The 14729-nt window shown below is 35.3% G+C and overlaps 1 protein-coding gene across 1 annotated transcript in view; it reads left to right on the plus strand.

Annotated features, from left to right (window-relative positions):
* GABRB1 (gamma-aminobutyric acid type A receptor subunit beta1) overlaps window positions 1-14729 on the plus strand; it is a 405352-nt gene that overhangs the window by 193153 nt on the left and 197470 nt on the right. The window contains exon 4 of the mRNA XM_003773278.3: window positions 6932-7152. Within this exon, the coding sequence (XP_003773326.1) occupies window positions 6932-7152 (221 nt within the window). The remainder of the gene's footprint in view (window positions 1-6931; window positions 7153-14729) is intronic.

Genomic DNA, 14729 nt, shown 5'->3' on the forward strand with positions numbered 1-14729 from the left:
AAGCTTTGTCATTATCATTACCAAGCACTCAGTTTCAATAATTTTTATGGATTTTTCCATTTATATTTCTAAAGTCATTGTGTATCTTGTTTTTATAGGTCTATTTCCTTTGCATCAGTTCATATGTCTTCTTGTGTTTCTCTAGATTCTTTATATTTCATTCTATGTTGTATAAAAGCTCAGTACTATGTTGTCTAAAATGTTAGCAAGGAAATCAAGAAGATCTGAGTTCAAATCTAGTCTCTGACACTTATTGTGTCATAGTAGGAAAGTAATTCAACCACCATCTGTCTCAATTTAGTCATTTCCAAAATAGCAGCAATAATAGCAAATACCTCTGAGGGTTTTTGTAAGGATTAATTGAGGGAACTTATATAAATAACTTTCTATACTTTAAATACATAAATATTATTTATTAGTATTATTAGCATTGTTTTTATTCTAGCACAGTGATATTCCACTACATTCATGTACCACAATATGTTTAGTCATTTTTTTAGTCAGTGGATATCTATTTAGTTTCCATTTTTGTGCTACTATAAAAAAAGTTACTATAAATATTTTCATGTGAGACAGACTTTTCTTCCTTTCTTTGACCTAATTGAGATATATGGGATCTTTGGGACCAAGAGTAGGTCCATTTTCCTCCCTTTTTAACCATAATTCCAAGTTATTTTACAGAGTGTTGGACCAATTCATAAAAACACCAGCAGTATATTAAAGATCTATATCACCATAACTCCTCCAATGTTCCATCGTTTCTCATCTTTGCCAATTTGCTATTTACAATAAGATATACTTATTATATAGTTGAAATCTAACTTATTAAGGAAGACTTGAAAAAGGAAATATTTATACCATTAAATTTTTTCTTTGTAGAACTCTTGGACTGAGGTAGTACTAGGAGAATTTTTAATAGTATTTTATTTTTTCCCAATTACATGTCAAAACAGATTTTAGCATTTCTTTTTATAAATTTTAAATTCAAAATTTTTCTCCTTCCTTCCCTACCTTCCCCTCTTCCTAAAAATCTTAGGCAATAGGATATAGGTTATACATGTGTTAGCATGTAAAAATATATTTCCATATTATTAGTTGTGAAAAAGAAACAAATCAAAAGAAAAAATAAAGTAAATGAAAAAATGTATACTTTGATCTGTATTCAGAGTTCATCAGTTCTTTCATGAATTCTTTATACTTGTTTCAGATTATTGTGTTGCTGAGAAGAGCCAAGTCATTTTCAAGGTTTATTATCACACCAGTTTTGCTGATATTGTGTACAATCTTTTCCTAGTTCTCATTTCATTTTGCATCGGTTTGTACAAGTCTTTCCAGGTTTTTTCTGAAAACTTCCTTTTCATCATTTTTATTGCACAAGAATATTCCATTATATTCATATAGCCTAGGTTGTTCAGCCATTTCCCAATTGATCCCTTCATTTTCAAATATTTTGCACCATGACAAAAGCTGTTATAATTTTTTTACAAATGTAGGTCCTTTTCTCCTTTTATGATCTCTTTGGGATACAATTCTAGTAGTGGTTTTGCTGGATCAAAGGAGATGCACAGTTGAGTTGTCCTTTAGGTTCCAAATTGCTTTCCAGAATATTTGGATCATTTCACAACTCCAGTGACAATGCATTAGTGAACAAATTTTCCCATATCCTCTCCAATATTTACCATTTTCCTTTTTTGTCCTATTAGCCAGTCTAATAGTTGTGAGGTTTTAATTTGAATTTCTCTAATCAATAGTGACTGAAAGCACTTCTTCATGTGCGTATTGATAGCTTTGATTTCTTCATTGGAAAATTGTTTATTGATATCTTTTGACCATTTATCATTTGAGGCCCATGGGAAGCCTCATGTAGGAGTAGCCTGGTAGGAGTAGGAAGTAGGTAGAAGTGGCTGTTACTACTTGGAGCTGTAAGGGTCTGGCAGCTCACATGATGCCAAGACAGGGTCTCGGATGGGATGGTGGCTGGGATGTTCTGAAGCTGGTGGGGTATGTTTCCTCAGGGCTATGAAGCAAATGATAGTCTGACCACTGGTGACTATGTTTTCCTAGGTTATCTGCTATTTGTTGGGCACTGTGTTGAGTGCTGGGGATTCAAAGAAAAGCAAAAGATACTCCCCATTCTCATGGAGCTTATGGTCTAATTGTGGATACAATGTGAGAACAATTACATATAGACAAACACGAGCTATACAGGTAAAATCAGGCTAGTCTGAGAGGAAAGGTGAAGGCAGCCAGGAAAAAGGAGCATGCTTTAAGCATCCCGCCCAATAAAAATCCTTCACATACTGAGGAGTATTGTATGCCAGGAAGAGCAAGGATTCTGGGTCACTCAATCACAGAATATATAGAGATGAAGAAGATGTGAGGAGGTTGGAAAGGTTGGAAGGGGCCAAGTTATCCAGAACTTTAAAATCCCAACAGTGAGACTTTGATAGGCTACCCAAAATGATTGAGATTGTAAATATAATTCAACAATGAACATAAATAATATTCCCTTACATTAACGAATGGGGGAAAATGCTCTTAAATCTTTTTTGAATTGTAAGCAGCAGTCTGTTTTTGTTCATGAAAAAGGAATCTAAAGCTAAAGTATTATCTTCCTTCCAAAAAGCAAAATTTTAGATAATATTAATAATTCTCTGGAATCTTTCAACATTTTTTGAGTCTAAATTACATCTACCCTTTCTGCCTTTCACTGAATGCAAACAATTTGGTATCTTTTATCCTCCTTTTTATATAATGAGTCAGATTCTTCCCATGCCTAAGTTTGATAAATTGCATGAACTCCAGGCTATTTAATACATTTCTGCTCCAGTGTATTAAAGAATATCTTATTGTCTGACAACCTTCTCAGAACTTCCTAAAGCATGCACATTATTTTTAGGGAGTAGTTTGCACAGGGGGAATATCAGACTCGATGTCTGTAAATCCAAACAGCAGAGAAATAATTTTCCCACTTTACATTGAAAAACAAATTCATGTATATTCCTTTCCTCAATGATGGTTCCTCCTTTTTTAGGAGGGGAAAATCTTGTCTACCCGAGCTAGGCTAAGTTCATTATAATAAATTTCTAAGTAAATGACCATAAAACCTTTATTCTAAATCCTGAAATAGCATCCCCCCCAAGCACTAATATATGAGTGGGGATTTCATGAGCATAAGGATCACCTAATAAGGATCTTCTACCTTCTCCTTAATTTTTTGTCTTAGAAGGTTTACTGGCATACCAAGAATTAAATGATTTGTCCATAATTTCATGGCAAGACTGTGTCAGATGAGACTTGAACCAAGTCCAAAGCCACATCTCTAACTACTACACCCTGATGACTCTGTATACTTTGCTATAATTGATCAAATTAACATCATGATGTCGCTTTGATGGAAAAATTGCTTTTTAAAATGTCATAAGTAGTTTTTCCAAAACATAAATTATATAAATCTTTTATACTCTATCCTATCCTTCCTCAAAAGATTATTGTGTGTCCAACAACAGAATTTTCTGGGAGAGCCCTCTGAAAACTGTCCATTTCCTGGATATATGCAAATATATGTTGGTGGTATTATGTATTCTACCTCAGTGCAAATGCTATAGCTAAATTGTGTCTCATTTTATAGAATCATTCTCTTGGGTCTCTCCTCCACCTCCTCTCAAAACACAGAACAGGGAAACTAATTCCTCATGGCTCACTGATTTTGTTCTTTCCCTCTGTGCACAAAGTATAAGCACCTGGTTTGTGGGAATGTTTATGGAAATTGCAACCTCAAGAGATCTTTGTCCCACCTCATTTCACTTCAAAATGTTATGTGCTGGCGTTAAAAAAAATAAAGTTTCCCTGTCCTCCCTCTTATTACAAATGGGATAAATAATTGTTTTAATTTAAAGTCCAAGGTGGTTTTTATTAACTGTTGAAAACAACATATGGCTCTGTTGTGAATTGTGTAAAACAAGATGGCACAACTGAATCAGAACCTTCCACTTCTCTATGGAAAACCCAATTGTCTCTAGAGAGAAGAAGGATTAATGGGATACACAATTTATCCATTTATACATTATTGCATTTTCCTCATTTTATTCTTTTGTTTGTCTACCACAAAGCTATCATTTTAATTATTACCATTTATTATTACAATATTATTGTTGCCATCATAATTTTCCCTATTCCTTACTGCTTTATTCCCCCATCACACATTAAAACACTTCTTTACTATGAAAAATTGGAGAGAAACAATTCACTATTTAGTCTCATTTTGAGCAAATCCTTGTTAGCACTAATGATAATTTGGGCAAGCTAATGGGAATTTAATGCAAGAGCTGAAATTTATGCTTCATTTTTGATTGTGCTGAACACTGAGGCCTGGATTCTAAGGCAAAGTCTAGAGCCAGAAGCTCTAGGCTCTTAACACAGCTGTGGCTGTCCTTTCTGGCTCTATTGGAAATGACTCAACGAAATGACTCAACACTTCAGATGAGTCAGAGAGAATTGGCTTTTTTCCCCCACTGTTGATGGAATCATAGAAGGGCAAAATTAAAAAGGGACCTCAGAGTAGCCATCTAGTCCAACACTCATATACCCTACTCTGTGTGAAGCTTTGTGAGAACAGTGCTCACAATAATATTCATAATCACTGAAATACCTTTGAATTTCTTAATAGGGGTGCTCTCTCTGCTCATGCAGCCTGCAATCTGCCTCCACTTTAGCAGATGGTCTTTATGAGTTTCAGTGACCAAAAAAGAGAAAAGATCATCTGGTGGCTAATCTTCTGGGAATTAGCTTCTTGCAACCTCCCTAGTCCAGCACTTGGATGAGATACACAAAGGCATCTCATCCAAGGTGTTTCCAGTTTTGTAGGATTTCCCAACACTTGTGCTTTGCTGACTTATCTTTTGAGAGATCAGAATAACTCGCACATCAAGATGAGACATTAGGATAGGATTTTGGTGCAGGTTCTAAGGTAGAAATCTCCTCCCAATAGTAGGTATAATAATAGCCGACTTTTATATAGTCCTTAAGAATTTGCAAAGCATGTAACATGTTTTCTCCCTGCATCCTCACAATATCACTGGAAGGTAGATTCTACTATTTTCCCCATTTTATCAGTGATGAAAATGAGACTGAGAGGTATTATGTGACTTGGCCAGGATCACACAACTTGAAAAGCTCTAAGGAAAATTCAAGCAGAGTATTCTAATTCAGAAGGGTTGAACTCCTGCCTACAATCTGTAACAGGTCAGGGACTGTGGAAGCTGCTAGGAAAAAATAGGACACACAGGAAATGAGAATTAGAAGTAAAAACAAAACATTTCTAGAGGCTGTCCTTTCCTTTTCTGTCTTTTCCCCCTAGCGACCACTTCTGGCCCCACTCTGAAGTGACCCAGGACAGAGTAATGTCATCAGGAATTGAAAGGAAAGAATAATAAAGAAATACAAATGGAAAATCCCTATGGTCACAAGAACACTATTATTGGATGGCTATTCTGAGATGCCCACTTGAATAAAAAGTTATGGTTATATAAAGCAACATCTTCTTCTTTATACATACCAATTGTATATGATTGATTGTATATCCAAGTTTTTACAATACATCACGTCTAATCTGGATTTAAGGTACTTCTCCCTAAAGTCAGTTATATTCCGACTCTGACTTCAACTTTTATATATTGTCAAAATTGCATAAAACTAGAACAGAAATGCAGGAGATGTGATCAGAAGAGATTTATCTACAAAAAAGATCCCTTGAAGGAAAGGAGGAATGATTAGCCTAAAGAAGAAAAGGTTAGGAGTGGGGATGAGAGTGGAAAAAGAGGAAAACATGGTAGTTGTCATTAAGTATGTGAAGAACTAGAACGTTTAAGAGGAATTAGATTTTTTCTGTTTATTCAAGAGAATAAAACTAGGCCCTATAGGCAGAAGGTGTAAATAGGCAAGTCTATTCATGCTATAAGGAAAAATCTTTCTATCCTGAGAAGACTCTCTCAAGTGCTAATAGGTTCACTGTTCTAATAATCTCTGAATCAAGGCTAAATAAACATTTTGTGGGAGGATTTGAAGGTTGCTGTTCAGATATAAGTAGATCTGGATGACCTTAGAAGTCCTTTCATAACCTTAGAATTTTAGAATGCTTACAATAAAGATAATAAAATATGTCCAATTTTGATGTGGTATTATTTGATTGCTTTCCCACTCTCTACTCTAATTATGTACTAATCTTGACTTCAAACCATAAAATATCACATCATGCATTTAACTTTTCAAGAGGTAAATATTTCTGTATCCTTTTGTGTATTGGATTAATGTGTTTACTCTAGACTATAAACCTTAAATAAAAAGGAGTAAAAGGGAAGAGGGAAATTTCTACATCTCAGCAGATATTTTTATAATTTCCTAGATGACTGCCCTCTTTGGGATTTCTGAATCTTATTATTCTTCAAGTTCATATCAATGCTAAAACTCATCTTTCCTCAGTCCTTTCATGAGCCCAAGGGACCTCTCCCTCCTGAAAAGAGACAATTGATAGTGGACTATGGAGAGCAATATGTGGGTCCTCAATTTGGGAAACGTGTCCCAATGCACTCCTCTGACTTTCATCATGCTTCCTCGGGGAGCACCCACCAACACATACCTTTCAACTTCTTTTTACATATCTTTTTCCCATCCCCAACTCCAATTAGATTATGACCTCTTTGAAGGCAGGAATTGGTTTTTGCCTTTCTTTGTAACCCCAGTAGCTGGCACAGAGTAGGCACTAATAAATTTTTATTGACTGACATTGACGGTAGACATCACTTTTAGATAATTTTTTATTATATCATTTCAAACAATGCCAAGAACAATTTCTCTTATTTTAAAATTCTCTTTGATTATGATATAAAAAGTCAATTAAAGTTTTCCCTTTTGTTCCCTCTATTCTTCACAGGACTATACACTCACAATGTATTTTCAGCAGTCATGGAAAGACAAAAGACTATCTTATTCTGGAATCCCTTTAAACCTCACTCTGGACAATAGAGTAGCAGACCAGCTCTGGGTGCCAGACACATACTTCCTGAATGACAAGAAATCATTTGTGCATGGGGTTACAGTGAAGAATCGGATGATCCGGCTGCATCCTGATGGAACGGTCCTCTATGGATTACGGTATGTGGCTGCAGCTTTTGGTTTTTCTGTACCTTTAAACATTTTGCGTCTTTTGTGTGAGAGGAAGGGCCAAATCTCTTTCCCATGAAAATTCTAACGATGAAAAAAACAAACGAAAAAAGAAAATTCTAACAATGACTCGAAAATCTTAATTGGACAACTTAAGCTTAATATAGCTATGCCCATTTTAACACCCTCCCACACTCTACCAAAGGTAATCGAACTTTCATCCCTGTATTTAAAATAAATGTTTTGTTAAGCAAAACTATCTTTGTCAACCAGATTTCACATCCAAATTGTCCTTTAAGTTTAACTTTTCTTATGAGATTTATCAATCCAATGATCTCAGAGCCATCTGGGTAGGACTGGTTTCTTGGTGTGATAAGCTAGTTAATTACAGGAGGAAATTGGGAAACATTTTATTGGAAGAAATAAATAGATTTTCTGATGAATTTGAAGAACACAATAACAATACTGCTTTTAAGACAACCATAGGACCTACAGTTTGGAAACAATAATGTTTACTCCACTCCCTTTAATTTATAGATGGCAAAATTAAAGCCAGAAAGTAAATGAAACTTGACTGAAGCCATGATGCTAATAATTGGTAAAAATGTATCACTAAAATTTCCTAACTCCTATACCAGTATTTGGGATGATAGACTCCCAGATTGCTAAGACTTGACCTAGGAATCTTAAAAATCACTTGGCTCATACACCCCATTTCCCAGATGAGAAAATAAAGTTTCCCAAAGTCAAACAAATAATAAAAGAACTGCCTGGCACATAGTTCAGTGCTTTTTCTTTTTACTATTGTAAAAATTGTAAATTCTCCCTAAGAATGAACATAAGAAAGTTGAATTTCAATTTCTAACTGCTCTATTATATACTAATTTATAGTCTGATTTAAGGAACTATCCCCATGTTCTGCCCAAGAATTACTGAGTATAGACAAATGTGACAAATTTTATGTATGTAGAATCAAACTAATACAAATAATAATTCATCAGTAATTAACACATGAGTAAATTGTATCTTTCACAGATGTGGGCAATCCTTAATTGTACAAATGGAAACCCATCCACGTCTTTTTGTCCATGTTTTTCGTAAATTGTCTTGAATCAAGTCAATGAGCATTTAAGTGATTGTTATGTGCTAGTCATTGACCTAAGAACTTGAAATACAAATACAAGTATTTGTCCCTGATCACAAAGAGCTTACATTCTAATGAGAGAAGCAATCACAAAAAAGGAACTTGAAAATGGAAGTGAGGAAGGAGAATTCAAGTTGGGGCATGGTGGAGAAAGTACCAGAAGATCATGGTAGAGAAACTCCGGTAGCTTGGAAAGGTGGTTGTTCTTCACCCTTCATATCTGAGGAGGATAAATGACATTATGATATTGGGGTCAAGGTACAATGTGTTTGACTGTGTCTAATACAAACTCAGGAAGTTCTAACACAGGTTGAGCATAAATAGTCTGAAGATTTGGGATGGAGAGATCCCTAGATTTGCACATCTCATATTTCTTTTGTGCTACTGTGATTCTGCTTTGCTATTGGAACGCAATGCTTTCTTTGATGTGGGTGATATGGCTGACCTGGATATTTAACTTAAAATGGAATTTGTGGAAGGAGATAGCCAAACAGAGGAATGGGTACCAGGCTGGACATTATATACCGGAGGACTTCCTCTAGGTCTTTTAATATTTCCTTGGGAGTGATACGACATTCAAGTTATCCATTCCTTATGCTTGCCATGTAACTGGTCCAGCTCATTATTTGGTGATAAATTTCTTTCATGATGGATTTTATTCTGTTTCTTTGTGCACAAGTCATCCTTGGTCATATGCTATCAACTATTTATCTCGATTGTTAATCCTCATTTGTAAAATCAGGATAGTAAACTAGATGACCTTTTAAAGGATCCTCAAATACCATATTTATGGTCTTATAGTTAAGCGTGACAGTATGATAAATAATCTTTATTTTTACTCTTTTGTTACCTTGGGCTAATTTAGAGTGCTTAATGAAATTAGTTTTGTTAAAAAAAATCTTAAAAAGATCACAACATAAATAATAATTTGATAATAGAAATGTCCAGCCAAACACAATCTGCTAATGTTCTAATCAATAAAGGACATTAGCCCATGATATATACATAATTCATTGGCCATTATTTTTTTGTTTGTAAAATCCTTGTGCCAAACAACCAGCAACCTAAATATTCTCATCATGCTTTTATATATTGTGCAAGTCTATATGTAGTAGTTTAGAAAGTCATTCTACTGAACATCTTGCTAAGATAACACACAACTTTTCCATTTACACTGATTACAATGCAACCAAAGCCTCATAAACAAAGACTATTTGACATTCAACTGGCAAATGCATACCCTAGAGTCCTAAAGTTTGCTTTCATGAATGTTTCTCATCAACATTGAAATTTCCTGCATGTATATTTGTTGATGCAGGGGATGGATATAAATCTGAATTCCAGGCTAATAGAGCTTCTCCATAATAAGGATCTGCTGCATGGCTCCTACTGGTTTGAATTCAGTCTAATAGAATTGGTCTAACAATGTCTATGGCATCAAATTTGATAGAAATGTGATAGATGACTCTGGATGCAAGAGTTGTGGGTTCTTTCCATGGATCTTTTCACAGCTATCTATATGTTCTAAATCCTGCTTTCTATTCTCTGACCCAGGGACATCTCTAGATATGAGACTCATATCTCTTACGAAAACTGAGAGAACTTACTGTTCATCTATTTTGGAATCATTATACAAATAAGGACACTGAGGAAAAAGGGGAAAGTCACTTAGATTAGAAAGTAGCAAAACTAAAACTAAAACTTGCACCTCAGACTCAGAACCTTCATCTCTTCATGATACCAGCTCATTTTTCTTCATAGGTCTGAACTTATAGGAGAAATTGGATATTTCCCACCTGATTTTGCCAAAAATTCATGCTTTTAGCTGAGGTTAATCATTCACACTGAGCTACAGGAATGGAGTTGGGATTGTTTAACAATTGGGATTTGGATTAGAAAGAGGATTTGAATCATGACTCTGCTTTCAATCTCTGTGACCTCAAACATGTTGTGCGACTTTCTGAATCCCAGTTTTCTCACCTGTAATACAAGGAATTTGTAATTAATTATTTCTCAAATCCTTGACAATTGTAAGTTTATGATTCTTCTTGACATTCCCCTCTTTCACTGTTGTCCAGTTACCCTCTATTTGTTTTGCTGCATAAAGAATCAGAGACATAAATCCTATGTGTTTTCCACATAAACAGATCTAACCATCTCCTCTGACATTGGTGAGACTATCCTGCTCCCTCACTTTGCTCTTTCTATATGGGATGTACAATACCTCCCTCATACAACAGTGGGATTCTTCCAAACTTCCTTTCCCCTTCCCAATGATATTGGCTATTGCTTCCCCAATGAATCACGTGATAGTTTTTTTAGAAATGTCTTATTGTCCTCCCAATATATTCCTACAAAGTCCTAGGACCACATGAACAAAGGACCCAGGATATCTTAGTGACAGGAACTTACTGGGGGGGGGGGGGGGGGGAAAACTATCTCAGCTGAAACTAATTCCAAGAATATTCCAAGGTCAATGCTCTTTTAGCCATGTGACATTTGAAAAGACCAGAATTAGAGAAATGGAATTAGATTTCTTAACTGTGAATGTCTAGAAAAATGCTAGAGGGATACTCTGTATGTCAGGATAAAGACATTTTATTTCCTAAGATTTAACTTTTGCTAGCTTTGCAATTAGTACAATGGGCTATTACTTCTTAGAGGATGTTTTTGAAAATTGCTTTACATGACTATCACTAAGTACATGAAGTGTGAGCCAGTTATAGTGTTAATACATAATAGCATCTTTCATAAAAGAATTGTAGTTTATAGCTCTACTTGAGCCAAAGGCCACCAAGTTGATGAATCTGCTCATTCTTCCCCTTCTTCTCAAGCTAGTCCTACTTAGGAATGGGTCCATATCAGACCAATAGGATTTTCCTAATGTACTTGAAAGCAGTTTTGGCCAGGTAATACATAAGCATCAGCATATGGTGTCAGACTAAATTAAATTTTTGCTGTTTTCAAATTAACTAAGAACAGTGACACATTTACTTATATTAATACAGAAGAATGGAGCCAATAGCTTTTAATCTTGTAAACCCTATTTAATTTAATTCCATAGGGCAGGAAGTAATGTGTTATTCCCATGTATACCTCATAAAAGACATCTCTTTTCAGTATGATAATAGTGGAGCCTGGGACTCCAATCTGAAGGTACCTGAAATGAAAAAGTCCCAGGCAGAAGAAGCTCTCTCCCTCTTTGATTAATAGTGCTGTTTTTCTTGCTGCTGCCATAATTACTGCTTTGTTACAATAAGGCAGCCAGAGAGTTCATTCTTGGACTGACTACATGTGTTGGAACCTTCAACGGGATTATGTTAGCAAAGCAAAATGAAATTCCCTATTTTCCATGTAAATAGAAACTTTTCCCATGTTAAAACTGTTTCTATCCCTCCAGGATTGTAACAATTAGCCTCCTTTATATAATGTCTTTCTTTCATAGCACTTAAAGTATATTAGCCACAAGACTCTCAGCATCTTTAAGTCAGAAGGGTGGGGACATCATATGTAGTCACTTAAATATTGTCAGAAAATGCTTTTTAGATCTAATTTGTCAGTAAGTTCTTCAGCTTCCCCATTATTTTTTATTCCCTTCTCTTTTTGAGCCATCATTCCTTCCTCCCTTATTCATTATGATGATTTCTTCCCTTCTCTTGTCCCCCCAGAAGAGCAGAATCCTAGGCAAAATGGTCTTGAGGACCTTTGGAAGCTTTAACAGTGGATAATATAACTTTGTGCCTGGCATTACTTTTTGTAGTATTGTATGACCTTCATAATCAAAGTATTCATTCTTTTTTTTTTTTTAAATCTCACCCATGCTGGACTTTCAGTGGCTAATCACAGGCTGAATCTCACTGCTGATTGGAACAGAAGCTTTAATTTACTGCAATTTTAACCTGAGATGGTTTTCGCCTCTTTAATTAGCTCATTAGGTCCACAGTTCCTAGGAGCTCACCATCTTTGTGGCAGTCTTGATGCAGACAACCCACTTGTTTCAATCCTACCGCTGCTCAGAACTTCTTAACTCCAGCAGTCAAACCACCTTAGGTTCCTCATTAGCAAGGATTATAAGTGTGTACCACTATACTCAACCAAAATATTCATTCTTATACTCAAATAAATTCAATCAAATAAACATTTTAAGCATCTACCATGTGGAACAAACTAAAAGACATTAAGACAGACAAAATTGAAAAGTTGATCTACTGCAGCACATACATGGAACAGACAAGTGAAGAAAGGTAAAGAGGGGAGAAGAGGAAAGAGGAGGGGAAAGGAAGGGAGAGAAAAGAAAAGGAGAAGAGAAAAGGGGAAAGGAAAGGAGAGGAGGAAGGAAGGAAAGGAGAGGTGATAGTAGGAGGGGAGGGAGAGACAGACACACAGAAAGAACACATAAACCATTAGGACCATCGAGAAAAATTTCAGGTTGGAGATGGCCCCCAATCTGAGCCTCAAAGTAAACAAAAGACTTGTAGGTATTGCTAAAGAAAGCATGTTATTCAGGTATAGGAGACAGCTGGTGCAAATACACAGGGGCAGGAGATGCTAGAAACGGGAAACAGCAAAAGTCTGAGGGAAATAAAGCGTGCATGAAGTGGAAAAATACAAAATCAGTCTGGAGATGGGGCCAGCTTGTAAAAGTCTTTAAACATGAGAGAAATGCATTGAGTAACCTAGTAACAAAAGAGAGCTACTGACAATTTTTGAACTGGACAGTGACATGATTGGACCCATGCTACAGGAATATTATTTTATTAACTCTGTGGAAATTGGATTAAAGGAATTCAGAACTGGGAATTCTAATTGGAAGGATTATTCACTAGGGTGGATGAGAGATGAAAAGGACCCAAGCTAAGGTGATGGCTGTGTGAATCCAAAGAAAAAAGTTCATGTTGTAAAGGGAGCATTGAAGTTGAAATGACTATCAATTCAACTTGGCATTTAATGAGAATATATGGTATAAAGAACTTTGAGGATTCAAGTATGATTCTGAAGTTGAGAGCTTGGACAATGGAAAGGATGGCAGTGTTGACTAAAGAAGGAAAGTTTGGAAGACAGTTTGATTTAGGGGTTTAGAGAATGGGATGGAAGATTATTAAGCTTATAAAATCACTGAAATGATGTACAGACACAAGAGGAAGGGGGTCTAGACAGAGCCCTAGGGTACAGACACAATTAAAGAAAAAAGATGGATGATAATCTAGTCAGAGAGACGAGCTATCAGACAAATAGGAAGATAATGTTATTGAGAAACATCACAAAAATCCAGGAAATAGAGAATATTCAGTATTAAGAAGAGGGAAAATTGTTTAGAAGCATCAAAAGTTGCAGAGGTAAAGAAATATGAGGACTAAGAAAAGACTACTGGATTTAAGCAATTAAAAGCTAATCGGTGACCTTGGAAATAGCAGTTTCAATTGTTTGATTGTATCTTAAGCTAGATCATAAAAGCTTGAGAAGATGAGTGTATGGGAGACTTTGGGTGAAAGCAACTTTTTTCTGAGTTTGGTGATAAAACAAAGGAGAGATGTAGCTTGATATGATGGCAGAATCAAGTGAAGGTTTATTAAAAGCGGGGAAAACCTCTGTGTGTGTGTATGTATAAATGATAAATATTTAACTTTGCTTTAAACTAACCAGTTCCATTTCCTTGAACTGTTCTCATGTGATCCATCCCTGTAATCATTTTGTTGCTCTTTCCTAAAACCTCCACACATTATTGATATATGGTGATCAAAACAAGAAATGTTTCCCTTAGTGCCAAATGAAGGCAACATTGTTTCCTGACCTTCCCACATAAAAATTGTTTCTCTGACAAGTCATTGAAGTTGGTACCCTGTATGAAAAGGGACCCCGAATCAAACTGTTTGGTCTGCCTTTTCCTTTTAATACATGCAGTGCATTGTTCACATACATATTTATATGCTTATATATGTATATGTTCATATATATAGTAAATTTTTGTATATTCATATAGCCCCACAGCCTACTTTTTTTTCAGTAAGAATTGGATGCAAAAGTTGATCATGATACTCAAATTTTTATTTAGTTGGATTAAGACATTTCAAGGGTCAAAAAAAAAAAAAAGAACTTTTGCTTGCTTAGATTTATTCTACAATCCATAGAGAGACAGAGCTGCTAAAACAATGGCAATTTCATTTATAATTGCCATTATAGAAATGAACATAATTACAGATGGATACAGAGCATACTTTGGTTAACCTCCACCAGATTGCTGTAAAAATATAAACAATTTAATATTGATTCTCACTGCATTTTTTAAAGTGAGAGTTCCAACTTGTTAGAATGAATAGGAGTAACTGTGATTCAGAGACAATTTATTTTTATATTTCTTAACCATTATGTGTATATGTGCATGTTATATATAAATAGATATAGATATAGATATGTATGTATGTGT

The sequence above is a fragment of the Sarcophilus harrisii genome, chromosome 6 (assembly GCF_902635505.1).
Source record: "Sarcophilus harrisii chromosome 6, mSarHar1.11, whole genome shotgun sequence".
NCBI classification, from domain to species: domain Eukaryota; kingdom Metazoa; phylum Chordata; class Mammalia; order Dasyuromorphia; family Dasyuridae; genus Sarcophilus; species Sarcophilus harrisii.